The sequence below is a fragment of the Diaporthe citri genome, assembly GCF_014595645.1.
Source record: "Diaporthe citri strain NFHF-8-4 chromosome Unknown scaffold_3, whole genome shotgun sequence".
NCBI lineage: Eukaryota > Fungi > Ascomycota > Sordariomycetes > Diaporthales > Diaporthaceae > Diaporthe > Diaporthe citri.
Window position 1 is genome coordinate 131,005 of NW_025064848.1, and position 15,508 is coordinate 146,512.

Consider the following 15,508-nt stretch of genomic DNA (forward strand, 5'->3'; position numbering starts at 1 on the left):
CCCTTCCCACCTCCTTACAGGAGCCGGAGGAAGGGTGAAAGAATACTACTCTGGGAGGAATACTGGAAACTCCGCATCACCGTTTCACGCCCACAGTCACTGTTCGGAATGGGCGATACAGGCACCAGAATTCATTCAATTCTGAGTTTCGCAGTTTCCTGCGATACTAAATTCCGAATCACTAGTCTAAGACATCGGACACGTTGATTTAACCTGTGGGCTCTTGATACTCAGGTATGCGTGTTGGCTGCGTCAAAATCCTGCTCCTCCATCTCGCCGAGCGGGACATCATTCGACAAGAAGTCTTTCAGGCCTGCAGTTTAAATCCACCTGGAACCGCCTTTTGAAAGATACCCTCAGGGTCATACTTCTTACTTGCTGCGCGGAGTTTGGATACACTCTCCTCCCCGTAGCCTGCTACAACATTGTCCTTTGCGTATCCGTAGTTGGTAAAGATATAGCGATGTAGAAGACCCTTGTCGCGTGCGAGGCCTCTGAGCTCCGCAACAAGGTCCTCGATATTTGTAAATATGCGTGAGTCATCCTCGGCCAGCTTCCATGCAGGATTGATGAGCACGACAAATAGCGGACCATCAGACGGAGGGATATCCATCGCATTTCCGCCGGCCCTCTGTGATGCTTCGAGCAGGGCCTTAGTGATGGGATGGAATCCGAACGAAAAGATGAAACTTTCTGCGTTCTTCACCTTTGACAGTGTGCTCTGCCACTTCTCGTACAAGGACTCCATAAGTTTGACGTCAGGCTTGATCGTGGTTGAAGCCCAATACTGCCTGGACCCCATTTAGCCATGTTATTAATCGGAAAGGAGGGGTACTAACCGTAAGCCGAGCGTCACTGGAGAACTTAGAAAGCTCATCGTAGAAGCCGAGGTGCGTTGAAGTCCGCATCGTACTCATTTGCTTGATCCGCGGTTCCATCGTGGTGAAGCGCCGCAATGAAGGCGCATTCTCCTTGCCCTGTACATGATACATCACGCACGTCACGACCTGATGGCCGAACCCGTACCCAGCACTGGCCTTGACATGGGCGCCCTGGTCCTTCTCGTTCAAGGCAAAGTCGCAAGCCGCCCGTGCAAGTTGGGAGAATGTCTCGGGCATGTAGTACGTGACGCCACCCCAGATGTCGCCCGCTCTGAAAGTGCGCAGCTTTAGAGAGGTCACGATGCCAAAGTTGTTGATACCACCTCGCAGGGTGACCCAAAGGTCTGGGTTGGCTTCCGCACTTGCCTGGACTACTTGGCCAGATGCGAGCACGACCTCGAACTCCAGCACCGAATCACAGGCAAAGCCAGTCCTGCCAGAGAACATAGACAGCCCCCATAGTATCGATTTAGCATCGATGACCACGTGTAGCTGCACTGCGAGAACTCACCGCCGAGGACTAGTCCGGCAACACCAACGCGACCGACTCGCCCGCCCGCGGTCGTCAACCCATGCTTCTCCAGCTCCATGTACACAGTCTCCCAGGTCTCGCCGGCACCGACCTCGACAACACCATCTGCGACGGTGATTCCTTTCAAACCCCTGGTGTCGATAGTGACGCCATTCTGAATGTTGGCGCTACCAGCAAACGGGGTACAACCGGTCCCGCGAACGGCCACTTGGCGGGATCCATCGAGAAGGTAGGGACGCAGGGCCAGGACCAGGTCTTGGACTTGCTTCACAGTGGTCGGCTTGGCGATGAACGAGGGCTTGATCTCGTTCTCGAAGGCGCTGAAGTAGGACCCGTTGTCCGTCTCATACTATTGCTACCGGGGCGTAGGATTGCCGATTCGCTCAGAGCCTGACATGTTGCCGATGGTGTATGTCACAGTGAAGGGGTGTATTTGAGTAATGACTTGAAGGAAGTACGAGATTTGCAAGATTAGAGTGGTGCTGTCGTCATGGGCAGTAAAACGAGCGATTACCAGAGGCAGGCAAGCTAATGGAAGGATGCGGCTGAGGAGGGGTTCACAGGGTTGCAGTCCTCAGCGCTGTTGGTAGAACCAACAAGTGGGACCGCACGAATGCAGCCAGAGTGTGCCTTGCCGAGATTCATTACATCATCCCTCACTGACATTAAGTTAGCTCTTCTTATGGTTGTTGAGCCTTGGTTGGCATGTTCTTTTCGCGTTTTGTTGCCTGACCTGTCGTGCCTAGTTGGGGCAACCGTTGTCCATGTGTATGCACATGCAGCTTATTTGTGTTAGTAGGTGGCAGTTGGGGGCTGAAAAGCTGTACTACCACATTCGTCTGCAAGATCTGCACGTTGATAACCATTCAAAGGCAACATGCCTATCTATCAATTTCAGGTGAGGCTATTTTCGGCCCTTCAACCACACCCAGTCAGCCACATATCACTGAAGCTGAATCAAATGCACTGACTTCTGTCTCGGCGGCGAATATCGCCCCCAATTCGTTTGCATCTGATGTTTGGAGACTTCATGACACCCTGCCCCGACCTCGAAAATTTATAATGACGTCTGCCCCCATCCCGGAGGAAGTCTCATACATATCCCATGCTCATCTTTAATCATCTTCTGCAGGTCGCCGCCAAGGATACTCATTCAACGACCGTTTTCATCGCTTCTCTACTCACACTTTCCCACGATGACTAATGACACGGCATGGCCAGATGCGGCTTCAACGGTCAAGTACAGTGTTCAATTGGGAACCTGGATTAATTGGTCTCGGGGCCGTGTTATGGGTGCGACACTGACCCTGAACCGAGTGGACGGGAACCTTCTTATTGCATTTACTGCCGTCTTTGTCGGGATAGTGACTGAGAGACTCTGGCGGATTGCTTGCGTGTTAGTATCCTGTCTTTCTAAAAGAATTGTTAGAGCTTATGCAATATCCAAATCTTTTGGCCATTTTAGGTCTGTTCCAACTATTGAGATACGACGAGACACTGACCTAGGTAATTGCAGAATCTTTTATAGATGCTATTCATCCTCTGAATCGCGTGATGCGCTATATCATCAGCAGCAGGCAATACTGCGCAATTCGACTTGTATGCCACATTGTCCCCAAAGTCTCCACTCTTGTCTGGCTTTTCAGGCTTTTCAGGCTTGGCTTGACTGCCTGCTTTGCCACTTGACACGCATAACTGACAATTGACCTACTGGAAATTCAGCTCCAGTATCGGCCGTATGGACCCTCTCGCAGCTCATATGGACCTGGCACAATGTCGCTACACGTTGTCTACTCCGAATCCTACCTACGGTTCTAACAGCTACTCTATGCCTCTGTATCTTCACAGTAGCTGGTGGTTTCTCTTCGTCCATATCCTCGGGTATCACCAACGAAGTGCTCCTCAACGGTACCAATTGCGGCGTTGTTTCAATTGATTCAACTGATCCAAGCTCAAGCCTCGTTATCGACCCCTACTTCTCGCAACTAGTTCATTCAGCTGCAAATTACGCACAGCAATGCTATACTTCCAACGCACCCGGCACATTTGATTGTTCGCACTTCGTCAAAGACCACCTCCCTAGTACAATCAATAATCAGGCCGACTGCCCGTTCAGCAATAAGAGTATTTGTCGAAGTCAAACTTCGAATATCCGTCTAGATACAGGATATCTTAATCTCAATGAAGATCTAGGTGCTAATTCTCCTCCGACTGAGAACATTCTCTTCAGAGCAGTTCTTCATTGTGCACCTTTGGAGACTCAAGGTTATACAGAAGCTGTAACGGGACGACTTGATAATTTCACTAATTACCACTATGGGCGCCACATCTCTGGAGTAAATTATACTCATACTGTTGAGAGCTTGGAATCACAGTATAATAGACAGGCTGAAAACATCTTTCGTGGCCTAGGATCTAGTTTTATCCTGTTGTGAGTCTCTTTTTCATTCTCTGTTTAAACATACCCTTTGTGACCCTCTCTATGGGATCCCCTAATTCTGATAAGTCACAACCCATAATAGTGGAAAAGGCAATACTGTATATCACCACGAGGACTATGTGGAACACGGGTCTTTTTCTCCAATACCCGATCTTTTCGATCCCGATGGGGATACTATCATGGTTTTTCTGACTGGAAATGGAATCGAATTCCAGGCCAAAACATACGACCCCTGGTACCGTGCAACCCTATCAGGAAGCCGGGTTTTCTCGCAGAATACGGATGGCTCTTCTCAGTTATACAGACCGGAAGAAGCAGCCTCACCCATGGGATGTCTTCGGCAGCACCAATTCTGCAACCCTTCAAGCAACACTTGCGGTCCTTTGGCTAGCTATGCCGATGCGCAACTTGAGGCAGCTCCTTTGTTCGGCATCACTGCGGCAGAATGGGAGAACCTCACAGTCTTACGAGATACACTCAGTTCCCGTTTCCAATGGTTCATAAGACTCATGACAAGCACAGAAGCCGCTCTTCAAACCACTATCTCGACCCTGGGCCCAGACGCTTTGACTTCACTCAAATATATCAATCATGGGACAATGGGACCGATTTCAGACAATCAGTGGCAACTTGATGTTGAATACTGGTGGTCCACGTACTTGGCATCTCTACAGGCAGGAGTTGTGGACACAGCTCGTGGGCCCTTAGATTCAACACTCAATCCTTATAAGGTGAAGCCACTCAATTCCCATATGCAAGACATGTGCAACAACCAGGTAAGATACACATCTCAGCCATAAGAATTTCACTCAAAGGCTAATATCAAACTATTTAACTCATTATAGAAGATCCGTAGCAATGACTACGTTTCTTTTAGCCTTTTTGGCTTGTACTTTACTTTCATTACTGGCGGCCTGATTATTATTACCTCCTATATTCTAGAACCTGTCTTTACTTGCCTCTACGATCGACGGAAATACCGGGAGTATACATACCTTGAATGGTACGCATCAGAGACTCTTCAACTCCAGCGCATGGCTTTCGAAGGTGTGAATTCGGGCACTTGGTCTGGATACACGGATACCATCCCACGGACGAAACAAGGCGAGATCCTCGGAAGTCTAGTGAGCACCGCCGGCTCGGCGGGCAGCGGAGGCCAAGAGGCTGAGCTGGCCTCTTTGGACGACCTTCTCGACGATACAGACAGTCAGACTTGCCGCGACTCAGATCAGCGTTAGCTCTTCAACTAGGCCTTGTGCAGAAGTGTCACTGCAAAAGTCATGTTTGTGCTTCGGCTTTAGGTGTGGACTCCGGAACAAAAGGTGACGGCCTGACCGGTCACGCCACGGGTATCGGCGGTGGATAAATTATTATATTAGTCTTATTCGAGTCAAGCTGTCAATGGAAACTCTATTTGTGACCGCCCGGTGGACATTCGACGCGAATCGGACCAATTGTGGCCCACACTCTTATGTAACATAAATCTCAGTCTTCGCTTACCCATAAGAATGGCTGCAAATGCGAGCTTGCACCCAGAAATGGCTAACTCGCCATGGGTATGTTCTGACAGTCTTCTGTGTACGTCTGTACCTAGGTAGGTCTATGCAGTGTCCCCAATGATGTTCCGGCCGGCTCTCCTAATGACCCAGCTCCTTCACTATGCCACGAACCGTTCTCCGCCTAGGTATATCCAGCACGGCCTCGGTATCTCCAGGGCGTCCCACGCTCTCTACCCTAGGAGCTCCCTCACCTCTTTCGGAATTTCGTCAACAGCCATCTTTTGCTCGAGTGCACGCCCAAGTAGGTCATGCATTTGGTCTTCTTCTTCCTGCGCCATAGCCTGGTCTCTCGGATGAGTCCCAACGATCCGGGACCGGTTGAAATCCATCACAAACACCTCTTCCGCCCCTGAGCCTTTCCGTTTACGAAGAAAGATATTTCCAAAGCCAACGCGTGGCCACGAAGCATGGTCGACAAAGTCCCCGTGCACCATGTTGTGCGCATGCAGCTCGCTTATGATGCGTCGGAGCTCCTTGGCTAGCTCGTCGTTGAGCCTGTCTACCGTGAGAGGCGTGAAATTCGGCATATATTCTAGTAGGAGACCCCGGCGCTGCTTTGCTCCAGACGGCGCCGAAGCATAGCTGTCACGGTACCCACTACAACGACCCGCTATATAAACGTCGCAGCTTCGCCTGCGGCTTGTAGACTTCTAGCTTTCCTCTCTTCGTGCAACAACAAGTTATTACTACGGCTACATACTAGCACCGTAACAATAGCGGCTCGGACGGATCCACCTTCCATCAGCCTGTAAGGGTTCTACGATGTCCGACAATTGCAGCTGTCCGAAGCAGAAAGGCCACGAAGACGGCTGTGCGTCGTAAGATGATAGGACAGCCCAGGCGCCTTCTGGGTCAGCTGCGGCAGTTGACCGCTGCAGCTCCGTGTATGCTGCAACCTCTCTCTGGAAGAGCCTCTCGTGGAACTCGTTCGATGGGAACTGCAGTGGTCAGCTAACGCGAGGACAACCTTCCCTCCAGAGCTCACAGTTTTCAGGACACATATGCTTGACTGGTTGGCCGGGACTGTGGTGGACTGTATCGGTTGTCTCCGCCGACAGTCGATCAAGTAGACATTCGAACGTTTCCCCTCGCCATCTTGTATGACTTCGAGTACTCTCAGTTCCACTATCTCGTCCAGGCGGTGGATGATGTCTGGTACGGCGATTTTGCTTTTCCGAGGCATTTTGGTCAAATAAGTACCTGCATTGAGACCGTGTTGGTGACTTTTGACTTGGCGCCTTCTTGTCCATTTGTACGTGGAAGATGAATGCATTACCAAATTAACTCAATCCCAAATTATCCCATTCCAAAATGATCGCATTCCAATATTTCTCTCAGGCGATGTTGGCTCCTCCAAGTTAGCTTATCGCCTCAGCCGCCCGTGCCGTTACCAGATCTATGCAGCTGGCATCTCTCAGCGCCGGGACCCTTCCACCTGTGGTAAAGCCACTGTGCACCTTATTTCTGCCAAGATCCCGCCGGATCTCTGTATTTTGCCTTTCGTTGTCCACCTTGCCTTCATAGATGGAGCTGATTTGTTGCGCCGTTAACCGCCAGCCACGAATCCGGGCACGATCCCTGAGTCGATCAAATGTCCCTCGATCAGCTGCCCAATCTCTCTGTAGGACCAGTCTTTGGCGAAAACAGAGATTTGCAGAGGATCTTCTGCGCGGCTGGCTGGAAAGGGGTCATCGTCGTCGTCGAAACCTGAGCCAGACCTATCGACATCGATATCTCCATGAGGTTCCCATGCCTGAGAATCTTGACGCATTTGTTCTTGGGGGACGTGATAGCGGGTAACTTCTTTGCGATGATTAGTGGCTGAATCCCACTTCTCCTCCTTCCACTCCTTGCTTGCAGAATCTGGAAAGGAACAACAATATCCGAATTTCATCAGTTTAGTAATCTGCGGATCTCGTTGAACTCCATTCGGTGCGTTGTCGTACTTGAAACGGATGAAGGCGTACAGCTCGTTTGACTTCATCAACTTCTCAATGAAATTGTTCAATGCCTTGGGATTATTTGCAATCAAGGTACGAGTTGGGATGCTGAAGTTCAAGTAGGCGCGTTGGCGAGTAAAGGCCGGGGAATCATCAAGCTGATCCTCCCATCCTGGGCATGAATTTGTGGAAATAATTCCGTAGTCGTGCAGGCGAAGGAGGTTCATGAAAGAGTCAGTCTCCCTGTCAGGGGGCGATCCATACCCGGCACAAACGGGCAATCTGCGTTGGAGATATCGCCGGTTGAGCTCTGTCATAGTGTGCCAGTTGGGAGCCCGCTCCCATAGACCCAAAACATTCTTCCAAAATGAATCGCTTGGTTCGGTCCCTGGATGCCACGGTCCAACAAAGCTCTGCCACGAAAGCTCGATCTCCTGGGCCTCGCGATGAATTGTCTCATCCATGGTGGTTGATATGCGAGGCGTCTAGGGTTTTCGAAATGATGATGAAATGAATAGCTTAGTACGTCTGAGCAATTGGAAGACCAGATCTGTGTACGGCGGATAAGAAATATTCGAATTGTGGACTTACAGGACAGGTATTTATATTTCTTTGTTGCCTGTGATATGATGGGCTTTTTGTGTCAGGCTCCTGATTTACACTCATGCTCTGAATGTTTGTCACAAGCCCTTCACAGACATGAATAGACGTTTATGCTCCTTTGTCACCTTCTGTGACTCGGAAGACTTGCTATCTCAGACGTCTGTTGGGCCTCTATCACAAATCAGGATTACTTCACTCATATTACGTGGGTAAAAGTGATATAAATGAACAAGTCTCTTTCCACTTTGTCTCTGTCTGTGACTCAGAGTCTTCTTTGTGTTGAACCCCTGTTGATTTTCATGCCGTGACCCCATCTTATATGCCACACATGCTACATATCGTATTGGTAACAGTGTATGCTTCCCACTACATGTGGTAGCATTACTCTTCACATGATTCTTGACTGAGAGAGTGCGTGTTGTTGGCGACGTAGTTATATCGTTTCTACATATGAGCCTCACTGCAGTGCATGCTTCCATGCAGCTCAGGCTTGTCCAACAACCCACCAACAACTCTCTGACCGTCAAACGGAAGCAAAAGATCAGCTTTGGCTACCGCAATCACTAAACCTTCACCAGTGACGGTGAAGTCTACGGAAAGCACTGCCCAGACAAGCTTCATGGACTTGCCTTGCCCAACATGCGAAAGCCAAGGAACCTGGGCATCTTATGGACAAAATCAAAAAGACAATCCAGAAGGCAGACAGACTTGCCCACAATAGAAAGACAAACGCCTCGACTCAGACAGAAAACAGCTCAAGGGCGACGGGTAATTGCCAGTATCCACGTAGGATACCCAATTCCCGTCGCTGTCGTCGTGCGGTATGATGCTGCCCTGCAGGCCGTTGGCCAGGGTTTCTGTGGCGTTTGATCATGTAATACAGTGAACGCATGTGCATCAGCGTTTAATGCGATAGAGCTGTGTGTAGCTATAATTTCGTCACCAAGGGTCTTGAGCCTCATTAGACCTTTTTCGAGATCCTGCTCTGCCTGGGTGCTAGCCTCTTCATGGGTTCTGGCGAGGATGCGATGGTCGGCGACGGCGGCCTGAAGTTCTGTGACTGACTCTTCCCAGGCGGGACAATTGCTGGCGAAGAATTGAAAGGGAGCCGTGGCGTTTGCCACTGCGGCCGGCTCTTTATGCAGACGCTAAAGCCTGGATCTGGGTCCGCGAGCTGAACGGCTGGTGGGGGCGGCTCTCTGAGGACACGTCCAAGATCAAGGGGATGCCATCGTCGCCAAATCAACTATTAGTGCGCGGATAATGAAAGTAAGCAGGAACCAAGTGGGATGTGTCCTAACAATGGTCAACAGTGAGATAAATCCAAATTCTTTATCTGGTCACAGTGTGTCCCGGGGCACCGTCACCTTGTAACGCCGGTCATGTAGCGGCATCTATCGCCGTTTGCCACGCAAAAGTACGAATACGTGAGCAGACAGAACAACGCACAATCCCCAATGGTGTTTTTGGTCGCCCACGTGGCACTGGGGCCGCCGTAGCCCATTACGGTGCGGAGCTGGCGAAGCATCCGATGTCCATAAATTGGAAGACAAGAGTTAGAGCCGCCGGGAGGTCGTGCAGAGATACGGGGTACGTCCCATTCTGGTCGTTGGTTGGGGTGGAGGTGGCGCAGGGCAAGTTGGAAAGATGGACCGTGTTGATGGCCTGGTCGGCTCGCAGGCACGTGGAACTGCCGCTGCCGCTGCCGATGCTGAGGCCGGAGACGGCGAAGCCGTCGGTGGAATTTGCGTTGGAGCCGCCAGCAAGAGCTTTGTCTCGATTCAATTCTTAGTACTGAGTCATCGAAGGTATGAAGTGGTGCTAGAATCCGAACAGGGTTCAGGTGGTAGGGCCCAGGACCAGGTCCAAGGTGAATTCCTGATGTGCACAATAAATCTAAGTAGTTGCTATGTACAAAGACACTTTGCAGATAATCATCAATTGTGATCGGCCAATACACCAAATCCTCAATCAGGCAGTTGAGTTCCCAATGCTCGGCACATCGGGCGTACCCACCAGAGCCAAGTTCTCAAAGCCGGCCACACCATAGAGAGCAGCGGCATTCGTGCTAACCCACTTGGCCTCATCGACAGGAACAAGGACATCACTGCCGTCGAACCTCTCCGTCCTCCACGGCGCATCAGGCGCGAGGCCGTCCTTGCTGCCGTCGCCCAGGTACTCGGACCAGACCCGCGGGACCAGGGTGGCGTTCTGGCGCCTGTTGGCGACGTAGGCGGTGAAGCGCGAGTGGCCCTGCTTGAGGTTGAGGTTCCCAAAGTCCTTGCCGTACCGCGCCGCCTGCTCGGCCTTGGGGGCGCCGTAGTAGTAGCAGTAGTCGAGAAACGCGTCATAGAAAGGCCGTGTAATATTGCGCCCCTCCGGGCCGAAGTGCTCGACGATCTGGTCGATGGTCTCGAGGACGCCGAAGACGCCCGAGAGGTGGCTGACGGTGACGTTGCCGCTGTTGGACGGGTCCGTGGGCGGGGGCGCCCAGGCGCCCGTGTACGAGTCGTACAGGGCCTCGCCGGTCACGAAGCCGTTCTTGAGCTTGGGGTACGTCCGGAGCGCCTCGGTGATCTTGTCGCGCGCCTCCTCCCAGCCCGGGCCGCGCCGCTCCCACTCGATCAGGTAGGCCTGCGCGAGGCCGGCCCAGTCGGTGCCGAAGTTGAGGTATAGCGCTGTTGGGTCGGGCTTGTAGACGACGTCGGGCGCGCGGACCTTGCGGCGGGCGTCGACGAGGACAAAGGCCTTTGCGGCCTCTTGCACCTCGCGCACGAGATCGCCGGTGCGCTCGTCGCCGCCGGAGATGTAGAAGAAGGTCTTCCTGTACACGGGCGTAGAAATACGAGCCTGCTTTGCGCTGTCGCTCCAGTGCTGGACGCCGTGCCTCGTTCCGAGACCAGTGAAGTTGCCGAGATGGTATGAATCGACCTCTCCACCGTGACGTGCTTGGTCGTGGGCTAGCTTGTATGCGTCTGCGCGGCCAGTGCGCAGGAAGTGACCCCAGAAGAACAAGTCAGGGGAAAGCTCCGAGTTGTCCCAGGCGTAGCCACCAATATCATACCGCCACTGGTGGCGGTCATCGTCATAGGTGTGGATGATGTCGCCGTGGTCCCAGAATCCGTACCACCGACGTTGCTCAACTTGACCTTCATAGAATTTGATGAGGAAGTCCATGTTGTTTTCAATCGTCTGGCCCTCTGCAGAGTCCACTGGCGAGCCTGGCACATCCCAGTAGCTGCCAATGGCTTTAGTGTCGCGTATGTACCCCGGCTCAGGGATCAAGACTGGGGGATTGTTGGTGTGATTGGTGAGAGCCGAGAGGGTGTCAGCAGATGGAGTGCTTGCAAAGGCATACAGGAACAACTCGTTGGTGCGGCCCACTCCGTACGGTGTATTGTACCCGCCCTCATAGTCTTCGTAAGTGATCTCAAGTGCATCCAGCTGCTTCGCGTATGTGTCTTGGCCCAGCCCGTCATGGTATGGTCTCAAGTCGAGGGGCTCAGCCTGGGGGCTGTAAAGCCACAACGTGATGGACCCGGTATCTGTGGCAGCGTTGGAGATATCCAAGCTGGTAGGGTACTTCTTCCAGAAGTCACGCAGCCCAAGGGCAAGACCTCCGACGGAGGAGCCGCCCAGGTAAGCAAGACCTCCAGAGCGGGTGCCACCGGGGATGGTCACCCAACTCTGTCCAGCCTTGGTGCGCTTCTTGAGGTTGAAGCCATCTGGTGAAAGCTGGGTGAGTCTGTAGTCGCTCCACGTGGGGATCCATTGCAGGCGAGTGGTAACCCTCTGGTCCCAAGTCGCCTTGTCAGGCGTCTCAGTGCCATTGAACTGGGCAGACCTCACGTCGGCGCCCGGGTCACGACGGAGACCAGTGATTCCTTGGACCGCTTCGTGCAACAGACCACCATCGACACCCGCAATGCGGACGTGGCGGTTGTACTGCTCTTCCTCAGCAAGAGGCACGTCGAACCGAACACCAAGCCCTGAGATGAAGTCTGTCTTGGCCTCGCCGTCGTAGATAATGGTGTGGATGATGCGAATGGCCTCGGAGTTGGAGTAAAGGTAGAATCGCAGTGTGAATGGGAGCCAGTCATCATGCGCGCCCTCCCTATCAACAGCCGAATGGATGCCTTGCACGGTCACCAGTGCACGCGCCGTGCTGTCCTCCGCGACAGTCGCGTTGTAGATCTTGCTGGCAAAACTGAAGTACTCGATGCCAGCAGGTTTCCCGTCCTCGTCATCGTCAGGAGTTCCGCTCTGAGACCTCAAGACAAGACGACCGTTGTTTCCGACAACTTTGCCGCCTGCCTCGATAGATGACACCAGAACATCGCCCGACTTGGGGAATGTTGCCGTGACCTTGCCAGTGTTTACAACGATCTCGTCGTCAGAGTCGCTGACTTGGACACCGGAAGTGCTGTTGCTGCTCTGTCGTCTCAGGCGGGATGAAGTCGTGTTTCCCGCCCCAGATGCAGTGATGGTGTATTCGACGGCGGGCGAGTCACTGGCACCGAGCGCGTGTCCCGTCCATTTCAATGAGCCATCAGGCCAGACGGCGGTGACCCACGATTGCAACTGAGCATCACCCGAAGCGCTGAAGGTTGTGGCGTCCGCGAGGTGCTGTCCACGGGGCCATGGCAGACCAAAGGTCACTCCCCCGAGGTAATTGGGAGTGCCCTCGAGCCACTTGACCTTGACCGAGTCTGAGGCGGCAGCCACGGTGCTGAGCAGGCCGTACAAGCCAAGCACAGATCTCAACATGTTGAAAAGAGCGGAAGGGTTGGAGCAGCACCCGTCATGATGGGCCTACAATCCAGCGAGCACCTGCGGCCCATTTTGTACCTGCATCTTGTCATTTGTGACCTGCCAGGCAGACCTCGGTATGAGGTATGGCGATGCCATGTCGCCATCGAATTTCCGGTGCGCCACGTCCATTGCGGTCCCAAGTCCCGCTATCTTCTCGGCACGCAAGACTGTACCCACAGAGCGTGACGGCGTTGATTGCCAAGAACCCCAGAAGCGGGTTGGCGCGGGTGGATCTGCAGGTACATTGCGAGGTGGGAATCGTGCCGCAATATAGCTTCGGTATAGCGTCAGCCGAACAGCCAGACCTTGCTCAGCGTGGTATCCCTACATCGTCCAGGAGGGGAAGAAGCCAAGAGCCCCACAGTCCACATGATGCATGTGGAGGGGTTCATTGGTATGTATAGCGGATCTCGTCGTATTCATCCCCAGGAGTGACATTCTCGAGTGGGCTTGTTTCTTACGAAAATGCAGAATGAAAGTTATACTCACTGAGTTCCGCTGATCGATGTTCTCACTTTCTAGCAGCGGTAACAGGGTCAGATAGCCAATGGGTACCTTACACATGCCCGAATAAGGTCCCCTGAATTTTAGAATCCAAAGCCAAAAGACATATACAGCTTAGAAGCTACAACTCGCATCCGCACCCCATTTGCCCTGACTCTAGCGACGAGTTTCTGTATCTCCAGATATGCTTCGCAACATTTTCTTGACCTCCACCACAAGATCGTCTCTGGCGACCAGTTGACCGCGATCTTTCTCACCCTTGCCCTGCGCAGCGGGTTCTGAATCCTTGCCCGTGGATGCCTTCAGCCTCACGTTGCCGGCAGCCAGCTCGTCCGGACCTAAAATGACGGTTAGAGGTACCTTGTCAGCGGCATTGAACTGCGAGCGCAAGCTCGGCTTCGCCTTTCTCAAGAAGCCCGCTCTGATACCGGCCCTCGTCAGCTGGCCACAGATTGCCATCCGCTCGACCAAAAGGCCGCCACCTCCCGCCGCGACGACGTAAACGTCAAAGTCCTGAGAAATCACCGACTCCCCCTTCTTCTTCTTGGGTCTCCGCGCGTTGAGGATCGTGTAGATGCGCTCGACGCCGAACGATACGCCGACGTTCGGAACGTCTCGGTCACAGTACATGCCCACCAGCTTATCGTAGCGTCCACCTGCAGCTATGCTGCCGACCTGGGGCTCTTTGTTCGTGCCGGCGTCTTTGGCATTGGGTAGAGAAGTGACAACTTCGAAGATGACACCCGTGTAGTAGTCGAGCCCGCGAGCTAGGGACAGGTCGAACGAGATTTTGTCTGCAATGTCGTATGCCTCTAAGTAAGAGAGAAGCAGGGCCACGTCGTCGATTCCAGTTTTGACATCCTCGTTGGCTGCCAGCTTCTCATCGTCTTTCAGTTGGCCCAGGATCTCGGCGGAGCTACCACGGCCTCGGACAAATTGACCGATCTGGTCGGCTACGGATTCTGGTAGGCCCTTCTGATCAACCATCTCCTGTTTCACCTCACCCCATGACAACTTGTCGAGCTTATCCACAGCTGAGCTGATGGCTCGGATCTTGTCATCCGGCACCCCCGCAACGGCGAACATGCCGTCCAGAGTCCTCCTGTGATTGATCTTGATCGTGATGTTCATTTTCAGCGCCTCAAAGGCTTCGACGATGATCAAGAGGATCTCGGCGTCGGTGGTCATGGGCTCGTACTCGCCCGCAATGTCGAAGTCACATTGGTAGAACTCTCTGTATCTGCCACGCGACACGACAGGTTGATCACGCCGGTAGACCTTTGCGATCTGGTACCGGCTCACCTGCGTGTAGTTGCTGTTCATGGCCAACCAGCGAGCAAAGGGGACGGTGAGGTCGTATCGTAGAGAACATAGCTCGCCACCTTGGTCTTGCAGGTCATAGATGAGCTTCGAATCTTCGCCATACTTTCCTGAGAGGATTTCCTTGAGTTCGAAAACGGGCGTGTCGAGCTCCTGGCCGCCGTGACGTTCGAAGACATCGCTGAGGGTTCGACTAAGGGTTCAATTAGAGAGTTATACTTCGAGGTGTAGCATGAAAGAGTATGGGGAACTTACAAGATGTGCTTTCGTTACTTCATCTCCGTGCCAATAAAGTCCAGGGTTCCCTTTGGGGTTTTCAGCTGACGCGCGGTTGCACGGATCGGCAACTCCGAGGCTTCAGAGGGAATGTCCATCTTGCGGGAATTATTGTGACGCCGCGAAAAGTGAACGGTGCAGAAATGAGCTCGTGAGAATTCGAACGCAGCGATAGGTATTCAATGCTGATTGCAATTTGTTGAGTCACATGGCGGAGGATCGAACAGGTCAAGTTCCGAGTGTATACGGTTGGAGAGAGGATGGGTAGGCAGAACTTTAGGCTTTCCTTGGCGCCTGGTGTTGGTGTCTGTTGGTTGCACGCCCAGTGAGTCACAGCACTACAGTACTTCTTCTCAGACTCCTCACCAACACCTTCACAGCACAAATGGCTTTATTGACTGCACTTCATCCAAAAGGGTGAGAGTCATGGAGCTTTGAATTCCAATATCAACCTAAACCAACCCGCCTCCAGTTGCCTGCTAGACGTGATACCCGTTTCATCCTACAGATGTGTACTGAGTAGACGAGTTTTCCAATTGTATTTCATCATATTGAAGAAGTTCTATGTCTCTTTGAAATACTAATCACGTATTTCTGTTTCAAGTCACCCTCAATATGCCTTTCAGTCTACCCATGTGTCC

The 15,508-nt window shown here is 52.6% G+C and overlaps 4 protein-coding genes across 4 annotated transcripts; all 4 read right to left on the reverse strand.

The window, feature by feature from the left end:
• Positions 1 to 230: 230 nt before the first annotated feature.
• Positions 231 to 2,566, reverse strand: INS49_007634 (uncharacterized protein; the record flags this gene model as incomplete). The annotated part of the gene is made up of 6 exons (XM_043168382.1): positions 231 to 313; positions 376 to 787; positions 840 to 1,252; positions 1,393 to 1,733; positions 2,078 to 2,087; positions 2,512 to 2,566. The coding sequence occupies 6 exons, from the start codon at positions 2,564 to 2,566 to the stop codon at positions 231 to 233; spliced, it is 1,314 nt and encodes a 437-aa protein (XP_043026062.1).
• Positions 2,567 to 5,582: 3,016 nt separating this feature from the next.
• INS49_007635 (uncharacterized protein) lies at positions 5,583 to 6,595 on the reverse strand (the record flags this gene model as incomplete). Its single annotated transcript, XM_043168383.1, has 3 exons — positions 5,583 to 6,022; positions 6,113 to 6,350; positions 6,398 to 6,595. 3 exons carry the CDS (start codon positions 6,593 to 6,595, stop codon positions 5,583 to 5,585), a joined length of 876 nt encoding a protein of 291 aa, XP_043026063.1.
• A 363-nt stretch (positions 6,596 to 6,958) lies between these two features.
• Positions 6,959 to 7,816, reverse strand: INS49_007636 (uncharacterized protein; the record flags this gene model as incomplete). Its single annotated transcript, XM_043168384.1, has 1 exon — positions 6,959 to 7,816. The coding sequence occupies one exon, from the start codon at positions 7,814 to 7,816 to the stop codon at positions 6,959 to 6,961; it is 858 nt and encodes a 285-aa protein (XP_043026064.1).
• Positions 7,817 to 9,458: 1,642 nt separating this feature from the next.
• Positions 9,459 to 14,965, reverse strand: INS49_007637 (uncharacterized protein; the record flags this gene model as incomplete). The annotated part of the gene is made up of 4 exons (XM_043168385.1): positions 9,459 to 9,730; positions 9,968 to 12,767; positions 13,479 to 14,784; positions 14,865 to 14,965. The coding sequence occupies 4 exons, from the start codon at positions 14,963 to 14,965 to the stop codon at positions 9,459 to 9,461; spliced, it is 4,479 nt and encodes a 1,492-aa protein (XP_043026065.1).
• Between the last annotated feature and the right edge of the window lie 543 nt (positions 14,966 to 15,508).